Source organism: Lonchura striata, chromosome 3 (assembly GCF_050655825.1).
Source record: "Lonchura striata isolate lonStrDom1 chromosome 3, ASM5065582v1, whole genome shotgun sequence".
NCBI classification, from domain to species: domain Eukaryota; kingdom Metazoa; phylum Chordata; class Aves; order Passeriformes; family Estrildidae; genus Lonchura; species Lonchura striata.
This window is the reverse complement of record NC_140705.1, coordinates 23,403,022-23,420,850: the sequence shown is the minus strand read 5'-3', so window position 1 is coordinate 23,420,850 and position 17,829 is coordinate 23,403,022. Positions and strand designations below refer to the sequence as shown.

The following is a 17,829-nucleotide window of genomic DNA, read 5'->3' as shown; positions in this document are numbered from 1 at the left end:
AAGACGAGCTACACGAGCTAAAATGTACATTCTAAAGCTCTCAGGAGATGTAATTGAGAAATATATTCAGAAAAATATCAGGTCTGTAGGCCGTGGTCCTACCCTGTGCAACACTGTCATGGACTTGAGTGTCATATTCTCTTCCAAGAACATGAACAGAGTTGCAATACAACTTTTTGCTTATGACTAAATGAAGAAACAACAAGGAATTTATTAAAAATAAGGGAATTTTAATTAAAGAAATAAGATACACTTTCGCTGGAACCATTGCATGATGTTGTGTGGGATGTCAGATTTGTAACTAATTTTATTCCTTGGGTATAGTGTACTACAACTATAATAAACAAAAGCCAACAAGAGCATCTTAACAGCTCCATTAAAACTGCCAGACCAGGATTTTTCCCTTCCCAACATAGCTATAAAGAGTCTCCACAAAGCTCTACCATATTTTGGCTTCTTTGGCTATTCCATCTAGAACTACTGTTAAATAAATGATAATATAAGGATAAGGGCCCATAATTCAACACATTTTTCCTCTTATAAAACAACAGCTCTTGATATACACATTTTTCTGTGCTACATAGAAGTAGCTCTTTGCAAGTTCACCTTTTAAATAAATGGAATATATTTTGGACTGACGGCATTTTAACTATTACAGATAAACTCTGCACATACGCCTGATTTACTGTTACGCAATAAAATACACATAAACAAATAAAAAACACATAAACACTTTCTTTCTGCCATAACAAGTATGAGGATCAAGCAGGATTTCTGAGGCTTTAGCTGTATAACCCCTGTGGGGCTCCAATGGCTTAACCAACAAAAAGTCATTATATGCAGGAGCCAGGAGGATTTCTAGTACATCCTGGAAAACTCTCATTTTTCCATTTTGTTCATATATGGAAGACAAAACTCCAATTTTAATGTCACTACCATCCATACATGCAGTAGGTTTCACTCATAAAATACTGAACATGTACAGAGAAATATTTTTACTGAAGGATAAAGCCATTTAGATGGCAGTGACTAAAACAAACATGATATTTCTAGGCATTATGATAATATACATTACTTACAGTAGGAAAAGATTATTAAAGCTAAAAGCTGATTTTTAGCATCAAGCACTTTTACAAAGTGTACGTGACCATCTGCCAGTGAGCTTGTAATGAATCACTCAGACAAACACAATCACAGTGCAACATCACCAGAAGAGAAAAGACAAAGGCACATAAACTTGACTGTTTTTTTCGACCATGGAAAAAAGATCAAAGTAAAATTTTGATTGTGTTTTTAGATGATAATAGTTTCCCCAAGTGATTTTCTAGAAGTGTAAGATTACAGTTCAGATATTAATGTAAAAGCACGTGTAATGCACACATAATGTGCTATAACTGCAGCAAAGTAGAAACTGACCAAATCTACATCAATAGAGCAATAGAAACATCTGCTCTTCCTCACAATTAATATTGACCTGGGTCTGTTCTTCTTATCTGTATACTAGTTTCAGTTTCTTTACTGCAGTCTTTGCTTGCTCTTGTGGTACTTTGTTATCTCCTTCTAAACACATCCCAGTGTTTCTTTTCATTTAAGGATCATGTCTTTTCAAGAAACTCAGAAAACAACCCCCCAAAGCAAACAAACAAAAACTGCAGTTTTGTTTTATGAAATGTAGTCTATGTGCTGAGAACATTCTGGACTGGAATAAGCCGTCAACCACCTTCTTTTAGCAAAAGATTTACATTCACTCATTTTTCATTTCCATGTTAGTCCAAGCAAGTCAAATGCAGAGACAAAACTAGTGGCATACGTCACAATTACAAGCAAAATTAACAGTGAAAAGTTTTTGTGACCAAAGTGTACCAAGGCATCAAGATTCTTTTAATCAGATATATGAGGCCATTATATTATAAGCAAGAACCACAGAGTAATAAAAAGGAATTACAGAACTATTTTTATCCTGGAAAATTAGCTATGTAGGTAAAACAGAGCTCTTTTTAGGAGCTAATTGGGGTCCTAAAGTTATTTGTAAGTCATTGCAGAACATAATCATATGCTCCTAGATTATAGTCATGTGCACAGATTAAGCACATCAGCCAGAGAAGCCACAGAAGCAGGTGGGTGTTCTTCCCAGGATGGACTCCTGAGCAGCAATCAGATGCATCCATAAAGTCCAACAGGTTTCTAGAACTGTTTTATCTTGACTATTTTGTTGTATATGCTATATATATATCTGAGCATACTACATTTTTAAAAACAAATTTTAGATAAAATTGGCCTTTTGACTCAGCAGGTCTTTGTGAATTAACATTTAAAGGAGATATTCCACAAGAAAATGAAATGATGCTATGTCTTCCTCCTTGCAGTTTGAGCCAATTTCCCTGGTATGGAAGCAGGATGTACTCCAAGTTCTCATGTCTTCACTGGTAATAAAGGATAAGATTAGTGCCAGGCTCAACAATCTATCTTTATTAAATAAAAATAGTAATTTGTATACGCATCCTGAATATGTAAAATTTTCTTTTTTTCTTGTCTGTTAGCAATGTGTTGAATACAGGGATTATTCTGAGTTTCACAGATATAACACAGAGAAAGAAACAGCAGTGAAGGACTATAATACTACAAAAGTAGCATATAACTTGCACAAAGTAATAGCCTGGTAGTACCTTTTTAAACCTAGGATCTAAAATGAGATGCCAAGATCTCTCTTGTAATATAATTAATACTAAAACCGAAAACACGATAAATGAAGGTAAATATTCTCAGGGTTCTTTCCATTAGACTGGCAGTTGAAGTGCTTAAAAAATCCTCCACATGCATTAATCTGAACATTATAAAAGTTCTACTGCAGCCACAGTAAGCTTTAGCAAGTGAAACTTGCATGTGAGTGTGGATTGTATTTTAGACAGGAACCCAATTCTAATTTACTTTGAAGTTTTCTACAGCATCCAAGGTATTGAGAGGACTTGCTTCTTATTAGGTACAATAAACACATACATGCCAATAAAAAGCAGTTGAACAGTATTAGATTTATAAATAGATACGAGAAAACAACATATTGGAAGCAATGCCAAATAGGCAGATGTTATCAGTATTTACTTTCACATTCTGGAAATGTGAAAGGAAGGTATTACAATGGGACTTTAGAATTTACATTTCTGGGGGTGCTAGCTGAACTATTCAGAAACCAGGATTCTGGCTTTCTGGCTAAAAAATATGGTTTTTATTTACTTGCTGCCTTCTACTGCCATTTTGCAGAGAAACATTTTCATGCTTCTGTAACCATGAGGAATAGAATTATCTCCCCTAAATTTAAACTATCATTTCTTTCTTAATTTAATTAGTTCATAATCTAGGACATAACAGAATAAAAGGACAGAGTAACACAATCACCAGCAACACCCAAAAACAAGGCAAGATTTATCTTTTATCCCAAAACTCTTGAGAAAATGTGTAACAGCTGCAATTTCAAATACAACCTAAACTACTCAGGCACAGAACACATTAAAAGGCTCTTAGGCTTTTCCAAGCTCATAGATCTGAGATACATTCTTACCTGAAGATGCAAAGGGAGACATACTAGGGTTTTTGGAAGTGTCTAAATCTACACTGATAACCTCTGAAAATCTGTCAAATCTGTCATTCATTTATGAACATGAAAAATTTTGAAGTTTTAAGCACAAAGTATCTTACAGTATAGAATATGTGGCTATTCCACTTCAGAGACATTGTTAAAAGTTGACTCTAACAGCTGAGTCCGGAACAGAATATAAAAATTAAAAACAGAATAAGGATTTAGTAATCACTTATTCCTCTGGTTTTATTCTCCTGCCTGTAACTTTTATTTCTGCTGAGCTTGGCAGATATCCCACACAATGGGGGATGTCCAGTATTACACAGTCAAGTCTTATGTCTCATATCAAAAGCATATGGAGTATGGCTTTCCACATATTTTCATTGAAACCAGGCTGATTTTCAGATGCCTAGTAAGCTGGAAAAATGACACAATGCATAAATAGATAAAACCTTCATGTACAGCAGATGCACTACCAGCTACAGTGTATTTGATGTCCGCATGCATTTGGGACTGTTATACAGTCCCAAACTGTTCTGAATTTCAACAATTAGTATTTAGGATTCATAACTCTACCTTTATAGAAGAATATTAACTAGAAAAAAAGAATAAAAAGAAAAGTACAAGATAAGAAACCCTCTCTCCCTTATTTCCAATTCTGAATACTTTAATTTGTGTTTGTCTTCTGTTCATTAAAATTACTTCATTCCACCAGCTGTGATATGGTGCAATACTTAGTAAGCCATCTGTGAGTTCATTTTTTTGGAAACAGGTGTCTCCTTCTGACATTGAAGAGCCAGAAAAGAGATGGAATTTGATAAATGAACATTTAATAAAGTTATGAACATTGAGAAATCAATGAATTGGAACCAAGTTTCACTTACTGTAAAACCTGATTTGGACCAGCCACAAAAGCCAATATTTGAACTAGTGGCAACATCTCTTGAAAATGCTTGCAATTGTTTAACTAGTCCACAGAATGTTTGGTGAGAAATCTGTATCTTTTAAAAAAATTCTCACTGTGTAAAGTTAATGCAAATGGTAACTGTGTGAGGATTCACACGTTCTGGTTTATTTTAAAAATACACTTGTATTTCAAATAAAGACAGTTCTTGGCTACTGTTCATGTCATTAAAAACTGTTCAGTTTTAAAAGCCTCGGGCCATTCTCTGTAAGCAGGGCATCTGCAAATTACAATAATGCAGAACAGACTCACATTTTGTTTACTTCAGCAGCTTCTGATCATTTTCCATGACAGATGTATCACAAAAAGGTTCTGACTGATACTAGAAATGTCTTCTAAATGAGAAGCTCACAGTTTGCCTTTAAAGCATCACCTTTTTTTTTGTCCTTGAGGCTATCAGTTTATTGAAATAGTTATCTTAAAAGCATGTGTTATTTTTCTTTATTGGGTGTACTGTAGTCTAAAACTGTGGGCCAGCAGAGTTAGGTCAGAGCTAAGTGAGCACAGATTTTCTGCCCCAATGCAGATTTTCTGCCCCAATGCAAGGTAAAAAGATATTAATACAAAGAAGCCTACTTCACATCAAATATATGTTTAAAAATAGAGGTTTTAAAAGTAGAGAAATTAAGCTATCACAAGCTAATGAAGAGCAATCTGATTTTTGATTTTTCAGTTCATGATGTCCATGAAATGCATTTTCAAAAAAATATTCAATGTTGATATTATGTTTAAATAAGTTTTCTTTAAAAAAAAGATTCTGAAAGTAAAAGCAGCAATCAAGCCATTGATAATTGAGAATAATTTATTTGGTTGCAAACTTCTCAGCCAAGAATGTTTTTGTGTGGGCAATAACAGTCCATGAAGCACAGTCTCACTGTGGAATAACTGTGTTCTTTTGCATGTCATTGATGGAATTAATAATATAAAATTAAGTTGTCCCAATATTGCAAATAAATTTGAAACTATTTCCAATATTAAACCCACTGCTGCCTTATATTGGAGTAATTGTGCTTAACAGTTTGCAGGCATTAATATTAGCTTGTGCCTGATAGGCTTAATTTAATGTTTGTGAGAAAATTCAAGATTTGTTTCACCTATATTAATTATAGTTTTATCATCTGAAGAGGGATATTTTTTTCTATAAGCGCTTTTCACATGGAGGTCCAACATAAACATTTTTCTTTCTTTCATCAAAGTCATGAGGTTTGATGAGAGAAATGAAGAGATGAAAAAGCTTATTAAATCACTTTATTCATACTGCTGCCAGCACGGGATTTTCCTTTACATTTTTCAGTGTTTTGCCATCTGTATTACTCATACAACAGGGATTCCATCGCTTCTCATGAGTGGCTTTTCTACAGTCTCATAGATCTTAGCTTCAGAAGATATATCTTTATACTCTGTATGAAACTAAAACAAATTTTAGGCCATGACTCCCTACAGTTTCCCTGCCTGCTGTAGTGCTGCTTGGAATACTTCCCAGCTGGCTGAAAACTCAGTCCATTGCTAGTCCATCCTTCCTCACCGTGGGCTGCACTGGGGCTCCAGAACAGTCCCTGCTTAAACATTTCCAGGGTGAACAATCTATTTAGACCAAATTTCTTACTGGCCTGGTTTTTTTTTTTTAATAAATTCACAGTCCAAGTGAATCCATTACCAAAAGAGAAGATAAGCAAAACAACACAGTTTGGATACAAAAGTCTGATAACTGTAATAACATGAAAAATACTGGTAATATACTAACAACTGCACTTTAATATGAGACAATGAAACACATATGAAGTCTCAAAAAACCATCATTTATTTCTGTAAGTTTCATGACATTAATTTCACCTTACTTCTGCTGCTCTCATCTGGGCTTGTTACCCAAGAATCTCCTTGTGATCAACAGAGAGAAATTTCTCTGACTCCACAAGCAAATCTTGGTTGACCTGATATATGCATTTAATCAAAGAAGGGCACCTTAACACCCTACACAAGGATGCAATCTTCATTAATGCAGAAAGAAAATATTCTAAGCTGGCTATGAAACATAATTTCAGGACACCATCCAGTAAATCTCTGAATGTATGGATTTTGCTTCCTAAAAATAATACTCAAGTGGGTGAACAGGCAAAGAAAATAAGAAATCAGTAGAAGAACATCAGCTGATCACTAATTTGATGAACTAGAAATAAAAAGTTATTTATATTCAAGACAAATGGTATTCACTGGACATTGATATTAATGCTCAAGCCACAATGCTGAAGCAATAACAAATCAGAATATATAATTTAAAACAAAAGATAAAGTTTTATTAGTTGTTCATAATAGAATTTGATCACAGATTTGACTGAAAATATTGACATAAAAATCAAGTAAGAGCATAAAATACAAGCAAGATGTTCTACAATCAAGCTTAGTCTCCAGCTAATAGGCTAAGATTGAACTATTTGATTTTTAAATAAAAGTTACTTTGGCTGTGGCTAGCCTGAATGTGGATGCATACTCAAACAATATAGACATCACCAATGTCACCTCCAAATTTCCTGTACATATATTTCTAGTGAGACAGATTAAAGATTTTTAAAGATTTTAATTTTCTGTGTAGGGAAATTACTCAAGTAATGATTTAAATTTAGATAAAGGTCCAGTAAAAGGACTTTCTAATTGGTTTGTGTTGGGAAGAAAATATACCACTTTAATGACAGGATACTTATAAGAGATTGGGTCAAGTCTACATATTCCACTGGAGATGGAGGATTATCTTTCCAGCAAAGGATTTATTTGGAGAGAAAAAGAACAGAATATTACTCAGCCACTGAGGTACTTAGGTTAATATTTACAGAGCAATAAGTTGTACAGAGGCAAGGAGTCCAAACTCAAAGAAGCCCTAACCCTGGTATCTGTATGCAGCTAATCTTCCTGCTGACCCATCATGGGTTCTGATGCCTCACTAACCAGGGAGAAAAAAACCCCGCTTTAATTCCTTCCTTTGCTTGTACAGCAGTAAAACCAACAACAAAAAGAATGCCCAGTTTTTGTGGCAAAATCAGCAAGAGGGTGGGCAATGTTTTTAAGAGCTATTACCGAAACATGTTTATTAGTACTGAAAAAAAGAAAATATTTATCTTTATGGAGTGCAAAAATAGTTTGTAGTTGCTCTGTCCACTTCAAATTACACATCCATAATACAGTGTAAAAAATATGAATATATGAAAACATGCTGCAAATATTTTTCTTGCACTCTCCATATAAAGGTTAGTGCATGTACCGTATTTTTTTCTTGAGGGAAACAGATGTCAGGAACTAGGTACCTTACTGCTGCCGTAAATGTCCTCTCTCTCTCTGAAAGTATTGTTTATTCCTCTTACACAGTTTTTCACTTCCTTTTCATTCCCTCTTTGACACCAATTTATCTTTGAATTCAGATCTTAACTTGAACATGCTCTTCGGAAGTGTGACATGCAGCTATTATGAAATAAGTGTGCTACTACCAGATGAGAGAACCTTCCGCTAACCTGAGTGACTGCTTACAAGAGGAAGGATTTAAATCACAGGCACTGGGGTGATTTGTAAGGCGATCTTACTGTCAACTGCTTAGACTTTTAAAAATACATTCCTTTAAACAAACGGCATACACATTTTTCTTTAGGATGTCAGTAAGGCAGACTTCTCATTTTCCAAAAGTCTTCTGGATTCTTTCAGAGTCCACTGCCTTTTCACATCAACATAAGACAGCATTCACATAATACAACAAAAGTCAAAACCTTACATAAAGATTTTAGTTTTAAATTGTCCTAATGCACGAAACTGTAATTTAAAAGACATTTATCAAAGCATAGAAAGAGTATAAAAGCATACAGAGTAAGAACATCTGTTAAGTTTTTAACTTATAATTCAACAGTAAAGAGTAAATACACAAGTGCTATGGGAACAATTTTTTAAAATAGGTTTAAAGGCTTTACTATACATTAACACAAAAAATATTTCATTCAGTTTCAACCAATGATAACCTGTTTAAACAAGTGCTTTATTGTGCTTTTCCCAGTATGGGAGATAGACAGGGCACAGCACTTAGCATTGTCAGATATTCAGCAGTGCAATTGTAAGATCCTTAACAATAGCTGCAATTTCCATGTTAGTTTTGAACTCGTGCTATATAAGTTTAAGATGTAATTACTCTTGCTACCAGCTAAAGTTTGCTGTCATCACATAACTCTGAAGAGAATAAGCACAGCCTTTGGGCACTATAGCCAAACCATATAAAAAATGTTAAGGAGGAAGGACATGTAGCAACTATTCTTCATAATCCTGGGACTCACTTCCTACTTCTGCATGACTCATCTTTCAAAGATTAAAATAACATTCATTATTAGAAAATGTTCATAGTGAAAGACACTACCATCTGTCCTACAAACAGGAACTTCATTAATGCACAGTAAAAGTCTTAGATATATGCCTACATCCTCTGTATAGAGTTCAATAGATACTTGTGAATTCTACTTGAGATATCACTTACAAATTTGGACTGAAAAAGGAAATCACTATAAAAGTAATGAAGCAGCAGAAATTAATAAGCATTTTGTCTTTAACAAGGTTTTGGAATGGGGAAGTGATAATGACAAGAATTAAAAAAAAAACATTAATTCATGTTATTGTTATTAGGATGTGATATCATAAGGTCCCAAGCTAAATTAACAGCCAATTATATTTTAGGAACAGTGGCATCAACATACTAAGCACATACATATATACAGATATAATTAAGTATATATATATATATATGTCTTTTAGTGATAATACAGTGTTACAGTAAAAAAAAAGTGGAACACCAAAATAAGTCTATAATTTGAAAATGTGATCAAATTAAATACCTGATTATCTGAGAAAAGATATCCCAAGTTTAACCCAAGACAGCCCAGGAAAGCCAATCCACCAGTGGCTACAAAGAAAGCAATGGAGTTGACATATTGGTAGGAGAGGTGCTGAATTTAGATCTTTCAAATTCAAAGCAATTAAGTGAAGCTCTGATGGTAGTCTAACCATCCTTATGATAGCAAAGTTGAATGCAATTTACTGAGGCAGAACTGATATAATAAGCTTCATAAGCAAGTCACGTTTCAAATATTATGGAGGAGCCAGATAGATTATGTTACAAAATCCAGTATGTTGATGATAAGGACCAAGACAGGGGTTTTAGACACATTAATGAAAGCATAGCATCAAGAAAGGGAGAGAAAAAAACATAACAGACATAAAAAAACCATAACTTGCATATTATAGATTTAAATGCATTGAAGGATAGTGGCAGTGTCAATTCTTAAAGAGAAAAAGGGAGAATGGAAGAATTTCCAATGGAATACACAAAGTCTGGTTTTGGCTGCATTATGCTTCCACTGGTGCTGTGACATTCAGGAAAAATACTGTGTACTGAAATGATGGATTGGATGTTACAAGGCAAGATGGGAAAAAACAGACTGAGTCACCAAGACAGAGTAGTAACTGAAATTTTCAGTAGATAAGATTATTGACCTCTTTCTCCTTCAGCAGAAGTACAATATGAGAACTATTGGGCAAATGCCCTCCCTTGTAAGGAAGGGCACTCAAAGGAGACGTGATGGAACGTCAGAGATGGAACATAAAGTTGATTATGAATTCACAAGATGTTACACCAGATGTTCTGAGTGATTAGAAATAAACTGCAGCTGAGAAAGTGAGTGGAATCCTGAGACTTTGTTAAAGAAGTCATGAGAGACTTGTGCAGAAGCTCTGACGGAATAAAAAAGATAATGAGCAAATGTGGGGAAAGTAGAAATGATTGGTAAGATATTATCATTAATTTTGAAGTGCTAAAAATATGAACTGTGGGTCTGGATGAAAAGAAATTGTTTGGCTTATAGGAAAACATAATAACCTATCACTCCTCTCTTTGAAAAAGAATGTAATATGTAAAAACAGACAAGATTTTCAGCAGCCTAAAAATCCAATAGGGTTGTAGATACTGTTCCCTGTTTTTTTTAAGTTACAAGTTCATGAGTCTTGTCCTTGTTGACATTTGTTCCTGAGAAAAAATGCTAAACTACTTACAGTGAAGGAAAATATTTTGAAGACAGCAAATGGAACTATCATAAACTAATATTAAAATATTAGGAACCAAAGGTGGGAACTTAACATTGAGTGTCAAAATGTGAGGAATGTAAATACCAGGAATATATAAAATACTTTATTAATTTATTTCATGTTTCAGATGATTTTTCATCTCAGATTTGATTTTGACGTTACATTATAGCATTTTCATTTACATATATAGATCAAATATCCCTGTAAGAATGCAGCACCAAAACCTACTTGTTTACATGGTCTTGCCTTTAGTTTGCCCATATTTTATGATGTAGGTTTCCCTTCCTAAAATGAGTACACTGCTAAAATGACAATTTATCTACTAAATCAACATCTTGAAAGTTTTAGGTGGCAAAGTTTGCAGATAGCAAACTAAAGCTAAGTCAACATTTTCTTATATTTCTTAAGTTTATATACTTCCTTTTCTATCAGAGATCTCACAAGATCTCTGTATCTGCCTGTCAAACAGAAGCTGTGCAGCTGTAAGTAAAATGGTAGTTGGAAAGATAATGTTAGTAGAATTCAGGCATCTCTCTCAAAGCAGCCTGGTCATCTGTATGGAGAAACCCACGATTGGCTGAGTAAGGGAATTTACTGTTTCCCAGGAAAGGAAATTGCCTGCACACATCTGGAAAAATGTTCTAAATGTTTAGTTTTGACAAAATACACATTTCAGCTCTGCTTATAAGGTGAGTTCTGTAGAGTGGGTATCTTCTTTCTAAAAAGGGAAAGATCTAATTTGTACTTTAAATATATCAATCACTATTTAGTATTGTATACTATATACTGTATACACTCAGCTCTAAAGAAGGCAGGAACTCACAGGCTGAAAGCTATATTTTAGTTTACAGGAAAAATGTTTCATGAATGTAAATACAACACTCCATATTGACAGCAAAAATGAAAGATGAAGAGAACAACAAACATGAAAGAAATACTGAGAGGATGTGACTAGCCTGAATTATAACGTTTTACTAAGTTTCTGACATTTATAAGACTCCATGCCAAATTATTTAAATTCCTCTCTACTTCAACATGTCTAACAAAGAAATGGTCGTTCTCATAACTGACAGGGGACAGAACTTCTCAGTCATTCAGTTCTCAGAATAAGACCTCCCTTTCAAGCAGACTTGTTAAAATGCCTCTAAGGCTCAGTAAAAAGTCTGTATGCAGGCATCTTCCTTCCTCTTCCTCAGATTTTAAGGACAAAAAATGGATTTAACTTGCCTTACTTTTCACACCAGTTTTCTAAATTTAGCTGTTACTACTTTCCTTTCCCCTGAACTCTGACTGGCTTTGACTCTCTGGAGAGGCAGAGAAGACCACTTCCTCCTCCACAGCTGGGAAAGCTGCTCCCAAAAGGATAAAAAGGGTGAAGGATCACAATCTACTGCTCCAAAAGATGCACCAAATACAACACTAAGCTGCAGCAAAGGGTTAAAGGGATGTGTATTTATTTCACTGGTAAGGTGAACAATCACTAACTTTCCTGGACAGTGGGAAAAAGCACCTCATTAAAGCAATATGAATCCATCAGACCCAGATTGGGAAAGAGCAAAATCATCTCTCAGTTATGTGTGTGGGGGGATTTGTATTTCAGTTACTGCCCCTGCAGCCTGGGATTATCAATGAAAACCTGGGGAAAACTTTACCATGGTGCACCTCAGGATGTTACTCCAAGACCCCAAGACCTAGATGAGAACAGTGAGTAGAAGCCAAGTGGTGGTGCCTGCTGTGCTGGAAAGAGTCTTCCATTAGGAGTTTGTTGTCACTTCTCAGAATAATACCGGCGCTTTCCTTACCTTTTCCCCAAACTGCAGACAGCTGCCATAGCAACTGGCCATTTACTCATTCATTCATTCACAACAACAACAACAACAACAAAACCAAGACACAAAAGCCAAGCCCAGCTTAAAACACAGTACAAGGTGAACTTGCTTCTCTTTCCAGTATTCCTACAACCACAGTTCTCCCTAGTGGAAGGCCGGGATACAGCAAGGCTTTCTAGGCAGTCTCCAAATTCAGTTTTGCTCCTGGCCTCATTACAGCACAAGGGCCTCCCAGGGTCATGCTTTGGCCTTTCATAAAGGAAAAGAGACTGCAGTTCAAACCTTTAGAGACACTCATCTCTCCTCCAAAACCCAGCAAAACTGAGCTGCCAGATTACAACGGTGCTGTGACTCATTAGGGTGGCATACAGATGGCAAGCTTTTTAGCCATTCAAAAACTACTGATTTAATCAAGCCTCTCATGGAGATCCTGTCTAGTGAACTCTCAGCAGATTCTCCCTTACATCATGTCTTTTATATGTGTTCAGTTCCTTGAGTAGAGCGCTAATAATTAAAAAGAAAACTTCTAAAAGACTACACCGCTCAGTCATATATTTTCATTTAATATGTAACTAAAGAATTAAAAAAAAAATCCATGAAAATATAATCAGAAAAATAAAGATTATCCTCCAGTTCTTCCTCACTAAGAGACAGATATTTCCAGGGTTGGAGCAATCTAATTTTTAGCACTACTCTATTGAGTATACACATGTGGTGGTGAAAGGAAGGATTACTAGTACAATGTGGCCCTTTCTTTTTTTGGGCTAGCTGTGCGAGGGAAACAGGGAACAGACTAATTTAAGGACAAGTTGCAATGGGAAATCCTCATTTAACTTATCAAATTAATTAAAGTACTCAAATAACAGAAAATACTGGATTTGAATGTCTGGTTAGATAGAAATGCTTCACACAGTCTAATGCATTAATCTAATGCTATTTTCTGTCTTCATTGGATAATAGTAGGTTGGTCAAGTATCTTGCAAAGACTGTTATTCACATGGAATTAAACATTCTTTCACATAATTCAATTCATTGAAAATTAGAAATCAGTATACAAGTTTGAAACTTTGTTATCAATGCAAGTAGCTGTCACATTTATCTGCTTGGCTATTGGAAGACAAAATAGAAGGGATGGAGAGCGCATACTTCATACACCAAACCCTCCAAGTACATATATTTTGTTGCAAATAATCTTGACTGTTCCAAACTTATTATTCTGTTTCTGTTAGAAGGATGAACAGTGGCATATGAATGCACCACATAAAAATATCCAACAAATTGGTTTCATTCATCACAGTCCAAATGTAATCAGAATCTTTCTTGAACTTGCCAGAATTAAATTCTAGAGATTTTCCTTTCCAGAGGTAACTATGTAAAGACATGTCAGCAGCTTCCAACAAACTAAGATATGAATTTTAGCTGCTACTTTTGACAAACCCTGAACAGAACTTCCATGATATAAAAAAGTAAAGCCACATTAATACACTATATGAGATAAAGGAAGTTATGTAAGAGTCTGTCTTAAGAGATTCTGAGACATGCTGGGATTTTCCTCAAATATGAGAAACTTTGGTCAGTAATTCATGTTAGTTTGACTAGCACAGCATTCCTTTTATTTTAATTAAGAAAAATCTATAGTTTTCAGATCCAGACCTAGCCAAATCTCAGGCAGTTTGTCTTCAGGAGTCAGTGTCCTATCATGCTGGTTTCAAGAAGACAATTTCTCTTTACAGAGAGGTAAACTTCTCCTAAATTTCAGTGGAGTGGACTCTTTCCCAGGGTCTGGTAAGGCTAGTAATTTTCCACTATTTCAAAATGACTGATCATTGCAGAGACCATGGGAGCTGGGAAGTAGTCTTTTTTACTCTTCCATATAAATTTCAAGTACTTTATTAGAATTTCCCTCCCCTTTTATGGGTATTTCCCACTCCCAGGGGCACAGAATTGGGCTAGGGAGAGCTACCAGAGTAATTCCTACTCAGCCATGCCACTTCCTGAGCCATGCCTTACTGCCAGTGCCTCTGGATGGTTTTTCCTCTCCCAGTCCTAGATAACTTGTGATTTCTAACTCTTTTAGTAACATTAGCACTTCCAAAGTTAGCCAGGACATAAAGAAAAAAAAAGTGCCTTTAAAATAATAAATAAAAAGCTTATAAACGCTTAACCCTTGAAAGACGTGCCTAAAAATGAGTGTTCATCTCAGAGATTCAGTAAAATACAAATTCTGTGTTCAGCTGAAAACCTCTAATTACTGCCCATCACGTTCTCTTTGCAAGGATGTACCCAAGCCTGCTTTTGTACGCATGGGACAGTGTTTTTCTCTGTAGTTCCACAATGTATTGTGCACCAACTAAATTACATCCTGGTTCAGCATATTTTAAAGAAAATAAATTAAGAACAAACAGACCCAGGGACGTGTGTCTGTGTGCGTGTGTGTCTGTGTGTGCGTATTTAGTGGGGGTGGTCGAGGGTAAAGAGTTTAAAAATTATTACCATCGCAAATATTTTACTAGCATAGTAGGAGGCTGTCGGAACTGTCTAGGAAAGTCCTAATTAGAGCCGTGCTGCAGGAATTCGCAGGGGTCCCGCCGCTGCCGGCTCCTCCCTGGGGTTTCCTCTCGCAGCCCGCGGCCCGGGAGGAGGAGCGGCTCGGCGTGCCTGCCCTGCCCGCTCCGCCGCGAGGGCGGGCGGCGGGCCCGGCGCAGGCAGGCGGCGGGCAGCGGGGCGGCCGCGCTGCTCCCGCGCCTGACAGCTGCGGCCACGGCCCCGGGCAGGCAAGCCCAGCCCAGCCCGGCCCAGCCCAGCCCGGCCCAGCCCGGCCCAGCCCAGCCCGGCCCAGCCCTCGCCTGGCGGCACATGGCAGCGGAGCGCCCGGCTGCGCCGCGGGCTAGCTAGGGCCGGGCTCCGGCCAGCGCATCCACGCTCTCTAGGTCCGCCGAGCTACCGCAGCGATTAAAATGCAGCTGGCCGCCTGCTTCTTTTTGGGCTGCGGCATAATCTTAGCTTCGGGATACAACTCCTTCAGTAAGAGCATGGAGACGATAGGCAAGAAGCAGTACCAGGTTCAGCACGGGTCCTGCAGCTACACCTTCCTTCTGCCCGAGGCGGACAACTGCCGCTCCTCCACTCCGTACGTGTCCAACGCGGTGCAAAGGGATGCGCCTCTGGACTATGATGATTCAGTTCAAAGACTGCAGCTACTTGAGAACATCATGGAAAACAACACTCAGTGGCTAATGAAGGTAGGGTAATATCATTTCTATCCCAAAAACTTAACATCCTGTTATCTCTTTCAGTGTGACTTCTTTTTTTCTTGAACCGTGCCTAAATTCACAGAGTGCATTGTCTAAGCTAAATTTCTGAATTACCATTCAATCAAAAAGTTGTTTTGCAGTCTGTCTGGCAAGGAAGAGTGAACTGCACAGTTCTGCAGAGATTGTGCTTTAAAGTTTGTCATTACATTTGAGTTGCTTGGACAAATTGCATACACAGATGGACTGTGGGCATGTCTGAAGTTTCTGACATGAGAGAAGCAGCTACTAATTTATAATTAACTGGCAAGGGCTATTTTAGATCTATTTAAAGACTACAGAATGTACATTTATCCAAGGCATGCCTGAAAAATGTTATCTGAAATGTGATTTCAAAACTTGAATGCAGAAATTAACCTGTTAAACCCCACTGAAAAGAACTGTAGTTCTAGCAAAGGCTGCAAGTCAGACTTGCAGTGAAATTAGCCTAGTGAAGTGACAGAATTTCAAGAAAATTCTTTAGCAGATATCCTTTGCATCCTGTAGCATTTTCAGTGAAATGTACAAGATTCAAGGGAAAAATAATCTGGAAGAGGTGTTACAGATACCACAGAGCTTCCCTTAATGCAATATCACTGGAACTAAGGGAAAATTGACATGTTTATTGCCAAAGTGGCAACATTTGTACCTGAAAGAGCAGGGAAAAAAATTGCAGCATATATTTTTCTTATTACTGGAGAATAAACCTGATCACTCTTTCAAATCTTTATAGAAATTGATTCAAAATGCTCTGCAGTTCAACAGATTTTGATTTAAAAAAACTTTGCTTCACTACTACCTGGAAAGGTGTTATGGTATAGTCTAATTGCATAGTAAATTTATGAGCTTTTATGTTTTGTACCAACATGCCTATCTTCTAAGCAATAGATATTTTAAGGATTTAGCACTGTATTTCCAAATAGGTGTTCCAGTGATGCCATAATGGTTTCTTCATAGCGAAAGAAATCTGTATTATGAATAGAGAGAATTCAGTTTTTAACAAAGAATAGCCATTTCATACATAGTTACAAAATAATTTTGCATTAGGACTCACTAGTCTCATCAGTTACAAAGTTACAGAACTCCTGTGATACAACCAATGAAACCTGCTGGAGAATTTGTGAGTGTTAAACTTCCCATTCCAAAACAAACAGCACAGGGTTTTCATCAACTTGGAAACGAGCCTTGAAGCTTAAATCCAAAATGCATACACTTGAAGGCTCCAGTGTGGAATTCTAAGTCTCTCTTTATAGTTTAGGATGCTTAGAGACACAAATAACGTCAGCTAAGTAGTGTTTTTTTTTTTTTTTTTTTTTAAACAGGCAAACTTACTTTCCTCCACTTACTTACCTTTCTACTTATTAATTTACAATGCTCACTATTGTAATGCTAAGACCACAATTAACAGAAGTGCAATGTAGGATGAAAAACACACAAAGCAGAACAGTGTAATCTACCCAGCTGCTAAGCAATTTCCTAACATAAATAGTAAATCACACAACCCTCCAGTCTTAAATACCACTTAAGTAGACAAACACAGTATCATAAGTGGCATCAGGTAAACAGAAACCAGTAAGCATCCTTATTTAGTAAAAACTATGCTTTTTCCTGTCAGTCCCTGGGAACTGGGAACTCAGTGCCAAGAGGAACAGGATAAGTATCTCTAACCCATTCTTTGGTTGATCAAAAGATAGATTCTGATTTACAAGACAGAGAAATGTTGGTTGTATTTGAGCAAAGGCTTCTAAGTAAGATACTTTAGAACAGCCTGTTTTCTTTTCTAGCTCTTCCACAGCTAAACATCCTGTAAAATATCTACTGTTTGCCTTTTTCACTATTTTAACACCTGCTCTCTATGTCATCTGTTTTGTTCACAAAGAGCCTCCAACAAAAAGTAGCTTTTCCTCAGATTTACTTTGCTAGAGACACCTGGTCTGCAAGTGAAGATAAAAAGCAAACAATAACCTTTAAAGTTGCTTACAGAGTTTACTTGCCTTTTTTTTTTTTTTTTAAGATCACTAATACACATTCTTAGGTTCACATTTCAACCTCCCAAAATATAGTGCAAGA

General features: G+C 36.4%; 2 protein-coding genes across 3 annotated transcripts in view; one reads left to right on the top strand and one right to left on the bottom strand.

Annotated features, from left to right (window-relative positions):
* The window catches only part of MCPH1 (microcephalin 1), a 121,723-nt gene that overhangs the window by 22,951 nt on the left and 80,943 nt on the right, over positions 1-17,829 (bottom strand). The window lies entirely within an intron of this gene.
* The window catches only part of ANGPT2 (angiopoietin 2), a 43,607-nt gene continuing 41,204 nt past the window's right edge, over positions 15,427-17,829 (top strand). For both annotated transcript variants that reach the window (XM_021551280.3, XM_021551279.3), the window contains exon 1: positions 15,427-15,711. In XM_021551280.3, the coding sequence (XP_021406955.1) occupies positions 15,427-15,711 (285 nt within the window). The remainder of the gene's footprint in view (positions 15,712-17,829) is intronic.